The sequence below is a fragment of the Macadamia integrifolia genome, chromosome 7 (assembly GCF_013358625.1).
Source record: "Macadamia integrifolia cultivar HAES 741 chromosome 7, SCU_Mint_v3, whole genome shotgun sequence".
NCBI classification, from domain to species: Eukaryota; Viridiplantae; Streptophyta; class Magnoliopsida; order Proteales; family Proteaceae; genus Macadamia; species Macadamia integrifolia.
In genome coordinates this window covers 27,690,412-27,711,181 of record NC_056563.1, presented here as the reverse complement: position 1 = coordinate 27,711,181, position 20,770 = coordinate 27,690,412, and the positions used below count along the sequence as shown (strand labels likewise).

Genomic DNA, 20,770 nt, shown 5'->3' with positions numbered 1-20,770 from the left:
ACAATTTTTATTTGCATGCCGCGTTAGAAGAGTTATTGGACCTTGATGCATTCAAATTAGACCTCACTGAGCTCACCTTGTTTGAGACCAAATTAAAACAAGACCCAATGCCAGAGCTAGAGAAGCTGCCCAAGCTAAGGACCCTTATCTTATCATCCAAATCCTTCACAGGTAACTATATGGTTTTCTCACGGGGAGGGTTCAAGGAACTTCGAAAGCTAACTATTCGGGAGCTAGAGGAACTGGAGGAATTGACTGTGGAGAATGGAGCAATGCCGAAGCTTGAAGAATTGGAAAGCAGTTCCCGCAAGAATTTGAAGGTTCTCCCTCAAGTACTAGAGACCTGTTAGATCAAACACCAAGAAACACGAATAAAGGGAGACAATAGATCCGTACGACACAGAGATTTAACGAGGTTCACACACCAGGGTGGTGTGCTACGTCCTCGGGCGAAGAAGAAGATGATTCACTATGCAGAAGAGAGATTACACCCTAGCAGCGGCGAGGAAGAACTCGCCCTGAAACCCTAACTTCGTGAAAACCCTAGAATACAATGACTACCTCAACAAGCAACAGTACATTATATATATTCCAAAAAACGTGGGTCGACCCATCGGGTCGCGGTCGATCCTGTCGAACCATACCGCGGGGGCGTAGCCCCCGTACCCCCATACGAGATTAGTGATGGGCTGGCCCAAGCCCTCTGCTTCCATCACAGATCTCAGAAAATTTTCCATTCGGGTCGCCACCAAAATATGTCGGATCGGGTCAATCTTCAAAACAGGTCAAGAATTCGAGACAAACTTAACAAGACCCTCAAGAAATTAATGTTGGTTAACATGCCCAAGTAGTCCACTGAAAAGCTTAAGGCTGACAAAAGGGTCATCGTAGAAGATTAGTATTTTATTTCAGCCTTGGATTTCTGGTTCTCAGGTATGTGGTGCTTCGGATCTCAACTTGAATGATACCCATTACTTATCAATTTATCATAATTATTTGACTTTCTAATTAGTTCCTCAATTTGTCAGGAGAAAATGATGTATTGTTCAGGAAGGATTTTTGTCACTATAGGCTTCTGCAAATTTCCCCTGTTATGTATATGTTTTGAAAATAAAAGGTGGCTAGCTAGAGGCAAATGGACGCGATTGGATTGAAGGGGGGAAAAAAGTGAATTTTGAGATTGCTGAGGTTGTGCCATCCTGGTTATTGATTGCTTGATCTTGTGTTCAAAACTTTGAGTTCAACTGAACATCAATTTGAATTCTTTGATTTCTGTGTGCTTTGATTCTACTGCCATAGCGTAAGCCCAGGTGGTTTTCAGGCATTGTTATGTGGACTACTATGTCTTCCGGCTCAAAATGTGTGTAGAAATAAGATGGGGAATACTTGCATTTATATATGTTAACCTATTTTCCAAGATGTGATTGGTTTGAGAGAAATTAAAATGTAATTTTATATGTTTGTACTTTGTACTATATCCAATCCTTCTAATAAAATTAAAGGGGAGCTGCTACATCCCCTTTTTATGACTAGTTTTAAAAATTAGAGATGGAAATGGAATTTCATCCTCATGGAATCCATCCATCCAAAACGCCTCAATTCCTCACCTCTCCAACTCTTAAAAGTTCATTTGCGAATCGAAGGAAAAAATCCCAAGAGAGTTCGTATAACCACCTACCTGTACCACAATTTTTTTTTTCCCACCATCGTACACATTCTGCAACTCCAGCAACGCAAATGTGCTCCTCAACCCCGTGGACACCAGCCCTGTGTGCCTTCCCCTGCTGCTAATCGAAGACCTGCAACTCCTAATCAGAATCCCCTTACTGCTGTAAATCCCTCGCCATTGCCACGACTTGCATCAGAATCCCTTGTTCTGCTTCTCCTCACCATCCATTAAAACACATTATAGCCGATCCTCTTAATCCTCACAGTACTCATCATACCGCCAGCACATCCTCTGGAAACCCAGTCAGTTAAACCCCATCACAGTTCACCCCCACATACCATTATACCATCAATCTGTGAGCACGTTACCGTGTATAGACTTTTGCGATGGTTAAGCAAGAGAATTGAATATAAAATTTGGGTTTACATTTACATGTTCTATCAATGACGAATCGTTAGAAAAGTTGGTTGGTTCACACCTGGACACAACAGGCTCAGAAGCTGTGGAACAAATGGGAGCTCCGATTGGCCGTTCTACTCAGCCTCTGTTTTCAAATCCTTCTCATTTCGTTGGACGACCACAGAAGACACATCTATAAAAAATGGTTACAAATCATTCTATGGATTGCCTACTTGTGTGCAGACTGCAGACTGGGTTGCAGCTGTTGCCCTTGGCCTTATCTCCCACAGTATTGAAGAACACAAAACCCACGAACTTATAGCCTTCTGGGCACCATTTCTTCTGTTGCACCTAGGAGGTCCAGACTCCAGATACCATCACAGCCTATGCGTTAGAAGATGATAACCTATGGTTAAGGCACTAGCTTGGACTAGTGGTCCAAGGGAGCATCGCCTTATATGTCTCCATTAGGTCATGGACTGTGGGTAAGGTCTCAATTCTTTCATCTCTGATGTTTGTTCCTGCAATTATCAAGTATGGGGAGAGGACATGGGGTCTCTGTTTGGCAAGCAAGGAACACTTTAGAGACTCTCTGCTGGGTCATCCTGATCCTGGTCCAAGTTATGCCAAATTCCTGGAAGAATACAATTCTAAGGATGTGGAAGTGTTTCGGGTGACCATAGAAAAGATTATGGCCAGAGCACATTACTTCTTTAAGACATTCAAACGTTTATTTGCATTTCTCAATCTCAGCCATGAGGATTGGGAAGAAAGCAAATTGTTCTTCCAACAATTATCTTACGACAAGGCTTACAAACTGGTGGACGTTGAACTTGGATTCATGTTCGATGTGCTTTACACCAAATCATTCGTAATTTCGTCCAAGATTGGTTGCGTTCTACGATCAATCAGTTTGTTCATCACCATATTTGTGTTTGTTGTGTTCTTGGATGTTGACAAACATGGTCATCTAGCTACTGAAATAAGCATAACTTATCTTATGCTAGTTGTGGGCATCATCCTAGAGATTTTTGCTGCCATTATTCTAATTTCCTCAGATTGGGCATTCCTCTGGCTAAGACAGCATGGCCTGGGTCGTCGACTGGCTTGTTCATCATCAGTTTCAATCTTTAGACGACGAAGGTATAAAAACAGAAGGTGGTATAATTACATTGCGCAATATGATCTATTAAATGCTTGGCTCAAAGATAAACCTTCAAAGTTTGTTAAGTTACTTCGAAAGTCATTGGGGATCCACAAAAAGCTAAGAAAGTATCGGTATACAAATTATGTGGAAGCCACTCAAAGATTGAAAATATTCATATTCGAACAGCTCCGAAGCAAATCAGAGGCAGCCACAGATTTGAAGGAAGCAAAGAAGCTATGCAAGAGAAGAGGAGGTGAGGTACTGGAGGAGAACATTGAGCTCTATGATTTGGTTAGGTGGAGTATTGATGAAGTAGAATTTGACCAAAGCATTCTTATATAATTTGGCACATTGCTACCGACCTCTGCTATCAGTATGATCAATCACCACACACATTAAAAAATAATTCCAAGCTATTATCAGATTATATGATGAATCTTCTAGTAGTGTGTCCTTTTATGCTGCCTGAAGGGATAGGAGATATCAGGTGTTTGGATACAGAGCAAGAAGCCATTAATTTCTTCAAAGGTAAAAAAGAATCAAAACTGGGAAAAACCGAAGCTTGTAATTTTTTAAGGGATGTGAAGACTGAAATTCCACCTATTGAAGTGAAAGGACCCAAAAGCAAATCTATACTATTTGATGCATGTAGGCTCGCAAGTCAGTTGACCTCTGATAATTCATCAACTGTTAGAATGAAGAAATGGGAAACAATTGGTAAAGTGTGGGTGGAGATGCTATCATATGCTGCACCTCAGTGCAATGGACCAAATCATGCTCAACAACTCGGACAAGGTGGAGAACTTCTTACTCATGTGTGGCTTCTCATGGCATATCTCGGTATAACTGAACAATTTCAAATGCCTACTGGCTTTGCCATGAAATTGATGTACAGATGATGAGTAGGTTTTTTTCCTTTTTTGGGTGTGGTTATAGCTGTTATTGTTCTTACCAAAAGAGAATTTGAGGATCTCGATGTCTAATGGATATATGTAGCCTACTGTTTCACCTCCTTCAAGTAAATAAAATGTGTGTTTTAAATTGTTTAAAAAAAAAATCTGGATGTGATCGAATCGGGATAATTATCTCTGATCAAATACAAATACCCCTAAACATATAACGAATTTGAATTTTCAACTATTTATTTACATCCCTGAATTGTGTGATCCAGATCTTTCTCCCCCTCACTGGGCGAAACAATTCACCTCAACCCTTATCTCTTGATTTTTTAAATCTCATGATTCTCTTTTTTCATCTCAGGATTTTCTTTTTCAAAAACCCTCAAGATTATTAGATTAAAATTTTTAATATTTTTAAATGTAGAAAACATTGCTTCCATTTGTTTACATAATAGGGGTTGAAAAACAATCAAAACTTGCCCCTGATTTGATAAGAATCTAAAACTTTTGCTTTTTTAGGTCGTTCACCCCAGGATGGGATCTAAGAGAAAAAAAGGGAGGGGGGAGAGACAAGGTAAAGGGTGAGACAAAATAAAATATTGCTTCCTCTTTTGTTTGCTTTGCTTAGAGGAAACGTTGCTTCATTCCTTCACTTGTATTGAATGGAATAAGGTTTTTTACAGAATCTCTTTTCTTTATGGGCTGGCCATGATGTCTGGCATTAGTTTATTTTAAATTTTCTCTCTTTCATTCCTAGTTTGAAACACCAAAATAAGAGGGGTCCTTACATTCAGATGAATGTACGTACACTGGATCCAAACTCATCTCTAACACTCTCCTCCTCCTTTTATGTTGGTGGTTATTTATATATATATATATATATATATATATATATATATAAATAAGAGAATCCAACATTTTTCTCACTTCCTGTCATTAAAAGAGTGATAAGGGATATACATGAAAGCGAAAGGGATTTGTTTTATAGCTTAAAACCTGAGAATGAAACAGGGTATGTTTCATGCCTAGAAACCATATACGCTGGCATCTGTAATCAACCATGTAGACTGGTGTTGCAAATAGTGACTTCACAACAAAATCTAGCCTCTTGATCAGTCCAGTACTTTTGGATTGGGATCATAGATTTAGGGGACGGTATTGGTATCAGTATCGGTATCGGTATCAGTATCTGTGGGTATCGATTGGTTTTACCTCTCCTTTTTCTAAAAAGTACTAGTTTTTTACTATTTTAGCCCTGAAACAATACGGATGCCGATCAAGATTGATCAAGGATTGGGGATTGGTCTCAGTCGATACCAATCCGATATGACCGATATGAGACCGATACATGATACCATGATGGGAAGACAGAAAAGTACGGGAGAGAAACTACACTACACATGCATCACATAAAAATAATTTCTTTTCTCTCATAATTCATAATCATAAAAAAAATATTAAATAAATCAATAAAAAAAATTAATTTAATCACAAATAACATTAAAAATAATTTTATAATGAATCTATGAAATTAACATTTAATTCTCATATTTTTAAAAAAAAAATTTGATTCTTGAATCATAGAAATTCAAAATTGGGATTATAATGTCAAATCTTCGATTCTGTAATTATGCAACCAAACAATGTCACAATCCCCAAACAGACTTGTACTCGTAACATAGGAGCTAAACAGGCTTTTACTGGTGTTCTTGTAGCCTAACAGGTTCTTGTGGGTAGCTTAAAAGTCAAACAGGTTTTTTATTCATGGCACAATAGTAAAACAACATTACATAAGCAACTTAAAAGTCAAACATGATTTTCTTCATATTACCATGGTTTACCCAAAACCCTAATTTTTTTTTCTTGAAAGAAAAAAATTTTGCATCAAGTCTATACTGCATTATTAGGCTCTTGTACCATTTATTGGCAGTGGGGAGTGTTCAACAAAAAAATTGCATCCCCTTCATGTATGGAACATACAATTTAGGTTTGAATGAATACAAACAAGAAGGTATAAGGTTACCTCGAAACCCACAAGTGCAGGTCCTTCGAAGGATTACTACACTTGAACCGACTACTATGCACAAGCAACGAAGATTGATGCATATGGAGTGATAGGATGATCCTTTATATTCTTCTGAGTGGTGGACCACCGTTTTTGGCTGGTAAGGAAAATCTATATATTGGGTCAACCAAAACAAAATAACTTGGTCAAGTTCCAAGTCCTGATGAACCCAGATCAGTGTGTTGTTTTGTTAGATCAAAGCTGAAGGGTGAGACAGTGGCACTATCACCAGGTAAGCTCAATAACAATTATCAACATGTAAGAAGAAATCTACCTTACTTTGCCTTTTGATTCTCACCAGGTTTATCACTAGAGATGTATTGAAGGATGCTATGACTAAACATAGAATATTGGGGATGAAGCAAGCATAGCTGAAGTCCTCAAAGATATCGACACAAATAAGGTACTGTTATTTGAGCCCATACTAATTTTGTTCACTTATTTTTTTCCTGGCACAACATTGATACACTGTGCACTAAGCTTTGCTAACATGGACTGAGATATATGTGTAGGATGGTAGAATCACTTATGAAGAGTTGGCAGCCATGATGAGAAAAGGTGCTCATGATTCTGGTGGAAAACATAGATGAACCATCCAAGCAACTGCACAGAAATAAGAAACCAAAAGCTTACCTGGTCTTGGCCTGCCTACCATATCATGTCGGAGTGAGGTGGCGCCTCTCATTTTCTTTTAACCGTTGATTCTTCCTGAAAGATAGGGGTGTCAATCAGTTGGGCCAGGTTGGTCTCGGTAGGGTTTAATTGGGCTTGACCACTTGAAAGACTTGCACCATGAATACCCATTTAAGTAAAAGGGCCTAGTTTTGGGGGCATGGTGTGGTTCATAATCGGATCAATCGGTGTCGGGCTTTAATCAAGCTTCCTTAAACGGGTCTTAATTAACCAAGCTATAGACCTATTTAAGTCTAAACGGGTTTTAAACGTGTTTACCCTAAAATTCTTTTCTTAAGTTGGTTGAATGCCCAGAAATATGTGAGGTAAATCTTTAATTAAAAAGAGATATGATATGAGATTATGGTTATTCTTACAAAAAAACAAAAAAGAAGAGATTATGACTTTTACAACTTAAAAATAAAGTTTAATTAAATCAAATTCTATTACAAAGCAAATGGTAAGAAAGCTTAATTTGTTTCTTACTAGTAGTAGCAAAATAGGAATTTTATGTAGTATTAAAGGGGGTCGAGCTAGATCAGGCTACAACGAGTCTGTTCAAGCCAAGCATATAAACGTGTCGGTTCTGTCGGGTGCCCGACAGGCTAGCTACTTGCACTATAAACACCCGTTTAATAAACGTGTCAAGCTCAAGCCCAACACATTAATTAATCGGGTCAGTCCAAGTCAGATAGTAAGCGTGTTGAGCCTAACGGTGCAGGCTTAGAATTGACACCCCTACTGAAAGGTCAGTCTTGGCCTTGCATTTAATTCTTGGCTTTGTATATATCATCATTAAACATTATCTCAACCTCAACTTTGTACATATTAATCATGTATACACTAATATTTTATATGATTATGTTTGCTAATAGTAAATGTGGCTTTACTCCTTCAGAATGCAACCATCTAATTCGTTTGCATTTGTGAGATGGCAATAATTTAACAGCCATAGGGCCTGGCCCTGAGCAGGGGAAGGAATGAGGGAATAACGAGGTAATCCATAACCGAACCGTGTGGTCAGACCAATACACTTGCACAACGTTTACAATTCACCAATCAGCAACAGTGAAGTTTCAAAGAAATCAGATACGATTGGTCAAGATCGCCCCGATCGGATAGTTTTTGGTCGAGACTGATCTATTTTTAGGAAGTCTTTAATAGGCAGAAAAGGTCAAAAGAACAAATGAGATATTTAACGTTTCTCACTTGATTTAGGTCTGGTTTAGTAAGTTCTGAGGGTTTGGGTAGAACTCATCTTTAAAAGCTAATTATTAAAAAGATGGTGTCAAAGTACTTATAAGTCTTCACATCAAGCTAATTGTGTTTGATATGAAATTTTTATTTTCTGCATCAAAAAATTTTTATTTATTGCAAAGTCGACGATGGATGGCGGTCAATGTATTTTTTGGACATGTAGTTCCACTTCCATCTTAGCCATGAGACGATGAGGTTGTGGTCTAACAATATCTAGGCAAACCCAACTACAAATAAGCAAGTAACCTTTCTACTCCAAGTCTACAACCATCACATGGCTTTGCTTCCCATCCCATGTGGCCCAGCACGAGGAGTCACAATGGAAATTTTCAAACGGTTGTCTTCACCTTTGCATGGCTTCTCAAGGTACCTTAAATATAGTGTGTAACACTTAGGGTTTTAAAACTCTGAATTGGCATCTGAATTGGTAAGTGTCGATTTCAATTCGATTTTTGAAACCTTGGAAACACTTCAAAAATTTCAATTAATTAAAGAAACGATTAGAGAATCCTATTAATATTAAGAGATGTGTGAGGATGAGTAATTGTAACCCTATTCTTTATTGATAGTGAAGCAGTTCTCATTTCACTGTGAACATAGATAATTTTTTCAATCTACATAAATCTTTTTACGTTATGTGATTGTATGTTTGCAATTTCCATTAAGCTACACCGTTGTAGATTCTCGTATTTTGTACAAATAAAACATGGTAAAAAATTTGCCAAAAATTGACACAAAGCACTAACATGGTATGTACTTATTAACTACTAAAAATTATTGTTAGTGTTTCCCCATATCTTTTACAAGTTGCCTGGAGGGGACTTATTTTTATGCCTCTAGAATGAAGACAGTCATGCTCTCTGTTAGTTAAAATGGGAACGGTAAAAAAACATTGTTCGGTATGGGCATGTTTTAAACGGATCAAAACGTGAACGGGACGGTCAAAAATACGGTCAAATACGGTAAAAACGGGAAAAAATAAAAAACGGACGATACGTGTTTTAAACGTTTATATTTAAATAATACAGTGTCAAAAAAAGGGCAATATATAGACATAAATTGGCATAATAATTCTCTAAATACCTAGATAACAATCAAAACAAATAGCCCCGTTTTAAACGTTTCTATTTTAAAACGATTATATTTTTTTAAAATCTGTTTTTTTTACTATCAAAAAAACGGGACGGCGTTTAAAACGGCAAAAAAACTTCAAATAGCCCCGTTCCCCTTTTTTACTGACTTTCTATGAAAAATTCGACAAACGGCGTTTAAAACGGTAAAAAAAGGGGACGGCATTTTAAACGCGTTTTAAACGCGAATAAACTAACTAAGTTCATGCTTACCATTTCTATGCCCCTGGAATGAAGACACTCTCTCTCTCTCTCTCTCTCTCTCTCTCTCTCGGCTGACTCATCATGCATCCATTTTGAAACTTCAAAACCAGTGCTCAAACATCCATACACAGACAGAAGTAGGAAAATGTAATAGTCTAAGTAGTTCAAAACCTAATAATCTTGAAAAGAAGGAGATGGATTCTCGACTCTGAGGAGAAAAATGATCAGTTCTATCTATACATCTTCAGCTCAATAGCAAAAGAGGATTACTTTGGAAGTCTTAAATAACCTCCTTTGTTTTCTTCGAACTCCATTTCTACCTACAATAATTATGTTCCCTAAGCTTGTCTATTTTAAACATCTACATACAAAGGTTACTTACAAATGGCTGATGTAGAATCATAAACAAAGGAAGGCTTTTGGGACACATTTTCCTGAGACTCCTAGGATGAACAAACATATTCTCTCACAAAACCCAGCAGATCTGTGCTTTCTTCTTCAATCTTTTCAAGGGTTGTCCAGAGTGCCAATATCTGAGTTTGGAAAGAACAGACTCTAAGAAATCTCCATCGCATGGCAGCATGATAGGCCTATCACTTGCAAGCCCAAACTCCTTCTCCCCCATTTTAAGAAGCTCTGTGAAGATGGGTTCCCCTAGAAAGAGCAGTGGGACTTCAAAACGTCTCCCATCTTCAGCATAGACAGCAAAATGTCCCTTACCAGCAACCAACCTCACCATTGATCTTGAGAAGAATACCCTTTTGCTCGCCAAAACTGCTAACCTTTGCCACCTCTTCACCATCTCCACCAGTCCTTTAGGTTTCATCGTGATTGAACTGTGAGGACTTCTACAATATATAGATATATATATATATATATATATATATATATAAGAGACGGGAGAGAGTTGGAAAGATACATACTTGGTTTTGTCAAAGTACTTCTGCCTGAAGAAAACCGATTTTTTCTTCCCTAACTATCATAGTTAGAGATGCCTATGAGTCTATGACCCAAAAAATGGTAGGTTTACGTGCAAATCATTAAAATATTGGTTGAGCAAATGGTTGCGTTTACTTATACTCAATAAAATTTTCTCTATATGCATGTGAAACACCAAATAATGTCAAAATCATCTACTTTCTGATACCATGTTAAAGATTGCATCTTAAAATCAATTGGTGTAAAGTGAGATGGTCTCTTCTTGCTCTTATACATATGATAGATGAGTCATCAATAATCGATGTGGGACCATAGTTAGCAAATTCAGATTCGGAAATTACTCGGGAGGAGAATTATTCAAAATAATTCGATTGGTTAATTTAAGGATTCGGTCAAAAAAACGGTCAAAAAAGCGGACAAAATAAAAATCAGTGTCCGATTCGGATTCGGATTCGAGAATTATTCGATTAAAAAAATAAAAGTCAGGCAAAAAATTCAGATATTATTTTTATAGTTTATTGTATATTTTTTATTTATCAAGTTATTAACTTGATTTGTATACTTAGAAAGAGCAAATTACTTTATACAATAAAGTAAAAAACTATGAAAAAATTGTCATTGAGCGATGGAAGCAATGGTTATTGTAATCCAATTTCTACTCATGAAATAGATTAGGCCCCAAAACAGTGAAAGCAAGATTACAACTACAATAAAACAAATAAATAAATTGACCACAAAAAATTTTCACTATCCTTTTGCTTGGGTTCACAAGACCCATATTGCACTAAGACGCACTAATTTTTCAAAATTAAAGCAACAATATAAAAGAAGATTGATTGATACGGCGATATGAATCTGTCCTGGTCCCCCGAAACCTCAAATTATCCATCAAGGCTTGATATCTCCCATAGCTTAGGATGAACTGATGAAGTTATGAGAAAGAAATAAAACAAATAGTAAATTCGTATGATTGTTATAGAAGAATTAGGTGGAGAAAAAAGATAGGAAGAAAGATGCGGAAATTTGGGGGAGAAGGAGATGAAAAAAAAAACTATTTCAGTGGTGGGTACCGTGGGTTTCATATATGACGTTTTGTTTTTTTTTTTAATACTGTTTAAGTGGACCAAATAATTCGGTTTAATTCGATTCGGCTGAATTATTCGTGTTTTAAAATCAAATTAGTAAAAAGCACGTTTTTTATCAAATTTTATTTTTAATTCGGATTCGGTCAGGATATTTTATTTAATTCAGAAAAATTCTAACTAGGTGTGGGACTATCTCAATACAAGTAATTTGTTTAGACAATTTATTGTCTCTTCTTTCTTCTCTTCGTCTTTTGCAAACGTAGTTGACCCGACATCATCAGATGTGAATAGGCCAATGAAGACTTATTAGGTCATCCTCTACTTCACAGCTGGTTTTTAAGTCTAAGTTGCACTCGAGTGGTAGAAACAACTCCAACGTACTATTTATGTTCGTGGTGCTGATGCAGTTAATCTCTCTTTGGTTTTCAAAGTGGTAGTAGAATGGAGGAGGTGTGAATAGATCCAAAAATGTCGACGGCCGACCAGCTTGACTTTTCTCAACTACAAATTATAAACCCTTCTCTTTCTCAAAATGCTCAGGCAGCAATGTCTTGATGTAACTGGAGTTTCCCTCTTGAGTTATAAACTCCAACTGCTTCCAACCCTTGCCTCTTGTGATAGGTTTGCGTTCAACCTTGGGCGCCTGATAAGAACTAGGAATTGATGAATAGAAACATTGTGACACGAAAGGAAGTTTTTTCCTTGTTAAATGACAACACGCAAGTCTATTTAATGAACACCACCAAAAATACAAAAGAAAAAGGGAACACAAGCTTACTACACTTTGAGGATGTTTGTAGAAGATGAAGAAGCCTATCAACATCAATAATGGACCACCATCTCAATTCTCAAATACAGATCTCATCATCTGCCAACCATCACGATAGGTTTGGACTGGGGAGGGAGAGAACATGCACTGTAGGTCCCACATAAATTCTCTGTTCTAAGGGTTCCTTGTTTGCACGTGTACTTACTAGCCTTTCATAGTCAATATGTTTTCAAGTTGATGAAACTATCCTACCGTTGAACACGACATTTACTACTGATCCATATGATACTAAAATTGGCCAATCTCGTTACTGCTCGAATCTCGTGGAAGGAAGCCATGTTTCATCACCATTCGAGTCTATTATTATAGGTTTGAGTTGACACGCTTCATGCTTCATTATTGTTTGTTGATCTTTTAAAAACTTTACCGTATGTGACTCAATCTGAGACTATGATGACTAATCATGAAGCACCCATTTTTTCATCATCACCAAAAAAAAAAGATCAGAAATTTGTGCATGGGACCAACATGTCTGACGTTAAAAACCAGAGGATGAATACGGGGGAAAACTCTTTTATATCCTATCCGAACCAAGGTTTTTAAATCAGACCCGATCAGCTGATTCGTGTTGTTTTGGATCGAAGTGGGCCGAGGCCAATCTTCATTCCCTGATCCAATTTGGACCAATTTTTTTTTAAAAAAAAAAAATGATGTATACCAAGTCTGGGTCAATCCAGATCGATTCCAATCCAAATCCTGATTTCAGGTTTTTTATTGGTATGTTAGGCGTGTCAATTTTCAACCCGGACCAGACCAAATCAGTATCAGTTTGGTTTAGCTTGTGTTTTTTTATGAAATTGGTAGAAATCGAAATCAAATTGAATCGAATTCAAAGCTGATATAAGAGCCAGACCAAAACTGATAAAAAGTGAAAAAAGTTGATAAGAAACCATTATTTTCAGTAATGCACGAATATCCCCTAAAGACATGAAAAATCGAATCTAAACCAGCCTGATAATGATATGATAAGAAAGAGCCTGTGAGGTCAAACCAATTCAAACTAGACTGAGAAATCAAACTGTAATTGATTTTGATTTGGCTTATTACCAATCCGAAACCAGACCAAACCTAACGGCTACCGGCGTGGGCCTGCTCTTTTCTTTACTTGTTGCCTCAAAGCTCTGCACCGCCAAAAGCGCCTAAGATCCGTCACCTAAAAGTTATTCAAACAAAGGTTTGGTTTGCCATGTGGTGTTTGCTACCAATTAATTGGTTATAATTTGGTAGTAAAGTGTACAATTTGAAGTTGACAAGCATCTTTAAAGCTTGCTCTTTTTTATTGTATTTCTAGGGAGATCAATATTGTTGCTACCCTCAAGTGTGTTAGTATGATGAATGCACATCCGATGATTAAGGGTGTGTGTTTCAATGTTGTCAGCTATCTGTGCATTGGACGTATTGGGGCATTGAAGAGGATTTGAGTCCCAACGAGAAAGATTTTATCGATGTTGTGTCTACGACAGTTTAATCAAATTCCACTCTATAAATGAAAGGATTCTCTAAACTCAACAATTGTATGTTCCTCATGTTCTAATAAATAGATTTTATTTTATTAAAAAAAAAAAAACATATAATAAGCAAACTCATGCTCACAGGGCTGCCAGCTAGCGAACACAAGATTTACACGAGGATGCAATTTGGCTGGGTTTGATGCTTGACCAACGCTTGAGGCTTCTCAATCTAGCCCAGCCCACTTTATTATAATTTATGTATATTTATGGTAAGCGTGGTTATCAAATTGTAATAATAGAATTTGATGTTTTCAAAAAGGGCAATAGGGTGCAATTTGCTAGCATAAGTCTACGTCTAGACGTAGTGGGTGTAAAAAAACTATATTATCTCAGGATAAAAATCCTCTGCAATTCCCATCTCATGCAATTTTGTGCAATACCCCCTGCAGAGGTTGACACGTGGACATTCCGGATTGAACGGCTAAGATTAACCTTCCAATGAAACAACCCAAAACCATGGTTCTCCAACTTAAACCGAACCGAGTCGACTATTCAAACCCAATCGGTCAGGTTTTAATTCAAAACCTAAGAGATATGTATCTATTTCCTCTCTCGACTCTCAACTCTCTCTCTCTCTCTTTCTCTCTCTCTCTCTGTTACGGCTCTCCTTCGCTTCCCTAACTCGCACAACAAACTCCCTGCTCCCTGCTCCCTGCTCCCTGCTCCCTGCTCCCTGCTCCTTGTTCCTTGCTCTCTCGACTCTCTCTCTCCCTGCTCCATTTCTGTCCTGGAGGAAGATTTCTACGTTTTCCTACATTTCTTCTTCTTTTGGGGTTTTGAGTGGGTTGGTCTTTATTTTCTTTTGGGGAGAAGAGTTTGCGAGTGATTTTTCAGGAGGGAAAAAGAAGCGATTCTGGAAAGCGGCATGGAGCTTAGGGTTTCTCCCATGGGAGACCCTGATCGGTATGGTAATGGTGATCGGCGGCGGCCAAGTCCTAGCGGCAGCGAGGAGTGCAATGCTGGGGGTGAGAAGGATAATCAAAGGCAGCCTTTGATTACACAATTTTGGAAACCATGTCCAAGATTTGTGGATCCTAAGACGACAAATACTAATGGAGGTATACCTGAACGTTCTGGCGGTGAAGAGAATGTGGTTGATGGAGGACCGAGGCTCAGACCAGTAGGAGGTGAGAGAGGGGACGGTGCATAGCGCGAGTCTTATGCGAACGCAGTAGGGGGGTTCTGCTAATTGTGGAGGACCATCTTGATCCGGTGTATGCAGGGAATTCAACAAAAATCATCATACCCCAAGATGCGTATGAAGAACGGTTGGGATTATACCGGTATGCATTAATTGGCAGGGTGAACTTTGGCTATACTTCGGTGGATTCTATAAGGAAAGAGGATACTGATTCTTGAAAGCTGAAACCCAACTTCTAAGAAATAGATAACTTCTAATTAAACCCAATCTAGAAATCAGATCTGGTTGAAACTTCAATCGAATCACCCTCTTGATAGTCTTAACCCTAAAATCTCACCCTTAACAGGAAAAACATTGTTGAACTGGCGGGAGAAATAGTGTAACAACGGCACAAAAATGACTCAAAACCAGAAAAATGCTTAATGTATCAGCGATTGCTTCATGCATTGAGAGAGACTGAGAAACCGATCGACTTTGGGTAACCTTGAACAACCTTCGCGAGAGAGAAGACTGATCCCCTTCGGCTGCAGGTAAATCCCTAACAGAGCTTCGACCTTGACCGGGAGCTTGGGTGCAACGGCGCTAGGGCTTTTTCCTTTGTGAGCAGAGAGAGGTGTGAGTGACAAAGAGAGGGGTGACAGCGTGTCGTGCGAGAGAGGGCAACCAGAGAGAGGTCCGGTTTGATCTACTGATACGGTTTGGTTTAACTGTGGTTCACAGTTTTGGGGTTGTTTCAACCAACAATCAATCTGAATCGTTCATTTCACTTTGTCCACGTGTCAACCTCTGCAGGGGGTATTGCACAAAATTGCATGAGATGGGAATTGCAGAGGATTTTTATCCATTATCTCACTTTGAAGATAATTTCGCACACCCTCCTGCACTGGTCCATTAGAGTGAACTAGAAGTTGATGCTTTCAAAAATTACAAGATAAATTAGAGGCTTTCAAATATCTCTCCCTGTCTCTTTCTTTTTGTGGTTTTGTTTCTACGGAACCATATTTTTCAGTATCGATTCCTTTGTGTGTGGGAGATCGATGTAACAGTGAGAAGCGATTCAATCAATTAATTGGTTTTCGTTTAAGAAATTGAACCAATTAAAAACCTGTTCGACTTCGATTTATGTTCATTACATCTCAGTTATCAATTGGCCGGTGTGGCTTTTTTTTCAACCATCACGTTTTGGTGATCTTATCATCTATTGAAAACTACTATCAGGACTCAGGCCAGCTCACTGGCGGACTGGCCTATTTGAAGGGCTTTCAAGGGATTCCAGACACCATGAACACCACAAATAGGGTCCAACTAGCCGGGTTAGCCCGGGTCTTAGAAGGCCCATGCCTAGTCTTAAGACTCTTAACTCTTAATTAAGGTAACTAAACCTTAAGTGGGCCTAAACCCTGGCTTGGTGTCCATCTGTTATTATCTCAGCCCAAGTCCAGTCTACCGAGTTTTGGGCCAGGGTAAGGCCTGGAGTTCAGGCTTCGAGTAAGGCGGGTTTCAAGGCAAAATGAGAAAATGTCCAAGCCGCAGGACAAGTCTGTGCCTTCTCACATGATTTTTGGTGCTAGGCATCACATGGGCCATGGATTTAAGGGAGGGTATCAGTACCAATATCAAATACCAATTCGATACTGATCGATCGATTTGTCCTTGTTTTTATTCTTTCTAAAAGTACAAATTTTTACTATTTTACCTCTGAAACAATAAGGGTAAGTGGGTAACCAATCTGGATCAATTAGGGATTAAGGATTGGTCTTAACCAATACTAGTACAATATGACCGATATGACCAATACAATATAGATAGTTGAAACCATGGGCGGGAAGACAAATACCCACTAGGAATTAGATAGGGACCCACAAGGGGTCATCATCATCATTATTATTATTGTTATTATTTCAAGAAGGGTGGGCGAAGGAGGTCAATTCCAACTGTCCAACCACTTGCTAGTGAGCTGCAATCTCATTCCTAACAAATTAGCTTATGTCGAACACTTGAATGGTATATACTACATACTCCACGATTTGTATAGAAAGTTGAAGTTCTTGTACTTGCATTAAACCTAATTATCTAAGGACCAGGCTCCCCCCCTTAGCGTCCATCACTCGGGTTGGCTTACAGCTACTTGAGCGAGCATCATGTGACGAAATAATGATCCAACAGTTTAAGAAAGATGTGGAAAATGAGACGTTAACAAAGGCTCGAAGAACGAGGTGCTATGAATTATTAAATCATCACCTCACCATGTGATATTCGCCCAGATAACTATGAACAAGATATGGACGAGCCATCCAAAAGAAGAGCCTAATCTACTATCTAACCGTCTACCACTTAACTAGAAGTTTATCCCCACAAGCTAACCTAAGTAGAACCCACTTGAATGGTACATACAAATACCCCACGACTTGATTGCAATAGAAAACCATTTTTCTACAAGGAATAATGCGATGTCATGCTCCTCTACCCTACAAGCAGCCACATTGAGCTTCTTATAGAAGTGATTAAATCCCAACACTTTTTCAATTGTATTGTCTTATACTGCAGAGGAATAATTCATATCTAGCTATATGATTTTTAGTAGTATGAAATCTTGTCTTGCTTTTGTTTTAATAGCCATTTTTCTTTAATCTAAGAGGTTCACAAGACCTAGTGGCTATTAGTAGGGGTGCAACATGGCCAGGTTGGGCTAGGGTTTTAAAGTCCCTTTAATTGGGCCCAAACCCGTCCTTATCCTAGCTCAGGGCTGCAAAATTTCAACCCTAGCCCTATCTTCAGGGTTCAGCCCAACCCTTACCCGCCCTGATTGGCCCCGATTTTTCAGGGTCTAGCCAGGATGACCCTAATTGACCTTAACCTTGACATCAAGGGCTGGGTATACCCTGACCCTAACCCTACAAAATATGAAATAACTTAAAAATAAAAAATATTCATAATAAAGGGGAGATGAAAAATAAAAAAATTATAAATTTCTTGGTAAAAAAAGCAAGAGAGAACGATAAGAAGATATATTAGGAGTTTTGAGGTGTCAATGACTTAATGCCAAACAATATATAAAATTAGGTCAAATTCAGGGTTAACAACAGGGTCAGCATTAGGAGCAAAAATCAGGGCCGGGTTCAGGACGGGCTGGGCAGGCCAAAAACATCAACCCTTATCCGCCCTGACCCTGACTCAAGGTAAAAAATTTCAAGGTCGGACCAAAAGTTTTGGGTCAGTATTTGTTCGAGATCAAGATGGGCCAAGGGTGGATTCGGGCTGTCAAGGCCAAACTTGCACCCCTAGCTATTAGTATATTTAATGTCCAATCTAAGTCCTTTTCTTAAATTAACATGCATATAAGCCTATGACTATCTACTTTGGTGTCAGAAAGAACAGTTAAGATTTAGAAGATTATCTAGTCCAAGATAAATATATACTTTCCATTAACTTCTTCTGCCAACACCTAAGAATCAGTTTCAACGACAATACTTTGTCCTATAATTATAATTAGGATTAAAAATGTCAATTGAAGCCCACTAATCTATTTGAGTGGGCGATTACTTCATTTCTCAACAAAATTAGCATCTTTAGTGGTAGAGTATTCTCGCAATCTTGAGTGGGTTTTATTTTTGTTTGTTACCTCCAACTCTTAATACAGAGTCTTCACTTTTTAGCCACTGGTGCTCTATAACTGAATGCCTCTGAGTCTGGTGGAAACATCCACCTCACATTCTTACACACCCCTTATTCAAAGTCTGAAAAATGAATTAAGATCCTCCCCAGTGTATTAGGATTTGTCTCCGAGTCCTCTCAGCCACTGGATATCACATTGAATATCCAATGTATTGGTGAAGAGTCAAGGCTCTTGAAAATCAGATCAAATTGGCGTGTGTGACCTTGAGATCCTTATATGTCTCTACATTCGGGGAGTTGGATCCTTATAAAATCCAACTCTAATTGAGATGTTAGATTCTCAATATTCATATCCAAAATGACCCTTGGGTTTATTTTGAAGAATATCATGATGCCTTTGAGAATGAATAGAGACTAAAATTGCAAAATTATACTTTCTATAAAACAAATCATTACATTTTTTTTTCCTAACAACGGGTATCCAGGCCTTCGGCCTGACTAGTCCCACGAGCCCATACTGACCCCACAACCGCATGGACCAGGTCATATCGGGGTTGAATGAGAACCATTCAACTTTCATTGAAATCAATGAAAAACACTAAATACCCCCATGTGAGTGGCCCAAGGTGTGCCTGGTGAAAATCGAACTTAGGACGTCCGAGTTTACAGCTCGTACCAAGTTCGTTGCGCACCAACTACGCTACCCCCTTGGGTTACGGCAAATCATAACATTGGTTATGCAGTAAAAGACAATAGCTAATATTTTTATACTAATAAATAAAGTCATGTTCTTGCAAAACCCTATTATAACAAACCTTTTCCAAATATACAGTAAATATGTGTATACTTCCATAATTATCAAATTACTGGCAACGGAACCTTAATCACAAAGGTCAAGACTAAATGCATACATGTATTTGCATGGAAGGACTACATAGACTAGTTCTCATGTTTCTCATAGTCTAAAGCAATTTTGATGTGTACATAGTGCATCTTAACATATGTGGCCAAGCATATAGTGCATCTTAACATATGTGGCCAAGCCGAGGACTACAAAATGGCTCATCCATATGATCATCCACAAAATCAAGTTACTAATCCAGTAGAACAACTATTTACAAAACATGGTGTTGGGCACACCACAATTTTCCCTTTAATTTGTTTTTGTCAGACTCAATGAGAGAACTTAACTATGTGAATTCATCAATTTTCATCTCACGGAGGTCTGAAGAAGTTGGCTTGAACACCTCTATCCACAATACTCCACACTGCTCCAGCAATCACTAGAAAACTAAGAGCCATACCAAGAATCCCAAGTCCCCAGTTAATGAACCACATTGCATCGTATCGTTGAGGTCTCTTTATTAGAATCCACATAAAACATGGGTAAGCTAATGTGATAGGTAATGCGATTCCTCCAAGTAGACCTGCCACGCTTGCTAAGACCGGAAGTGCCACGGCTATAAAGAAGGCCAAACATCCAAAAAAGACCCGAAACCCTGCGCGTAACCACCTTGAACATGGCTTATTCTTCTTGCTAGTGTATGCAAACTCCAAATTGTCAAAGACGGGAAATGCATATATCTGGAAAGAGCTCAGGCAGTTAATTATCACAAGCATACTTGTTAAACCTAGGACAACCCTTGAGGTTTCATCGTTTCCATGAAATTTGTACGAGGCGCCCAACATCCCATCGTTCTGAGCTATCTATCATGAGAGTAGACCTTTAGTTTCAATATGGTTCCAATGCAAATAGAAATAAAAGAGATAAATATTAATCCGGATCTCAAGTAACCACCCTAAACCCCTCTGAGTGGTACAAGAGAGATGAAACTGATTCAAGGAAATATAGGTTCTGGCTCTTCATAACTTCATATATTAGTAATTAGGGGTATAAGTTTGGCCTTTTGAACTGGAGCCCCCCTCCCCCGACCCTCTTAGTCTGAGTGCGGCTTGGGTTGGGCTTTTTTAGTATGCAAGGTAGGTAGGCTTGGGCTGGGATTTTAGACCCAAGGCCTGGCCAAGTCGGGGTTGGGTTAGAGCCACGGATTGAGCCCGGCCTGACCTTGATTTTACATAACTATATATTAATTATTAAAGCCTTAAACGATGCCAAAAAAATAAATGAAAAATTCAAAAATATATTTATTTGAAGAGAAAGATATACACATAAATTAATTATTATTTCATCATTTTTTTTTTTTTTAA

The 20,770-nt window shown here is 38.4% G+C and overlaps 2 protein-coding genes and 1 long non-coding RNA gene across 4 annotated transcripts in view; 1 reads left to right on the top strand and 2 right to left on the bottom strand.

Annotated features, from left to right (window-relative positions):
• Positions 1-810: 810 nt before the first annotated feature.
• LOC122083595 lies at positions 811-1,288 on the top strand. Its single transcript, XR_006141682.1, has 2 exons — positions 811-933; positions 1,029-1,288. It is a non-coding gene; the product is annotated as an uncharacterized LOC122083595 (long non-coding RNA).
• An 8,620-nt stretch (positions 1,289-9,908) lies between these two features.
• LOC122084866 (auxin-responsive protein SAUR64-like) lies at positions 9,909-10,268 on the bottom strand. The gene has a single exon (XM_042653288.1). It carries the CDS (start codon positions 10,266-10,268, stop codon positions 9,909-9,911), a length of 360 nt encoding a protein of 119 aa, XP_042509222.1.
• A 9,174-nt stretch (positions 10,269-19,442) lies between these two features.
• LOC122083440 (lysine histidine transporter-like 8) overlaps positions 19,443-20,770 on the bottom strand; it is a 5,236-nt gene continuing 3,908 nt past the window's right edge. The window contains exon 5 of one of the 2 annotated variants that reach the window (XM_042651250.1): positions 19,443-20,269. In XM_042651250.1, the coding sequence (XP_042507184.1) occupies positions 19,778-20,269 (492 nt within the window). In that variant the 3' untranslated portion in view covers positions 19,443-19,777. The remainder of the gene's footprint in view (positions 20,270-20,770) is intronic. The other variant, XM_042651251.1, reaches the window with a different exon arrangement.

Bases quoted from the DNA above. Each gene is read 5' to 3' on its own strand.
- LOC122084866 (XM_042653288.1), bottom strand. From the start codon at position 10,268: ATGAAACCTAAAGGACTGGTGGAGATGGTGAAGAGGTGGCAAAGGTTA.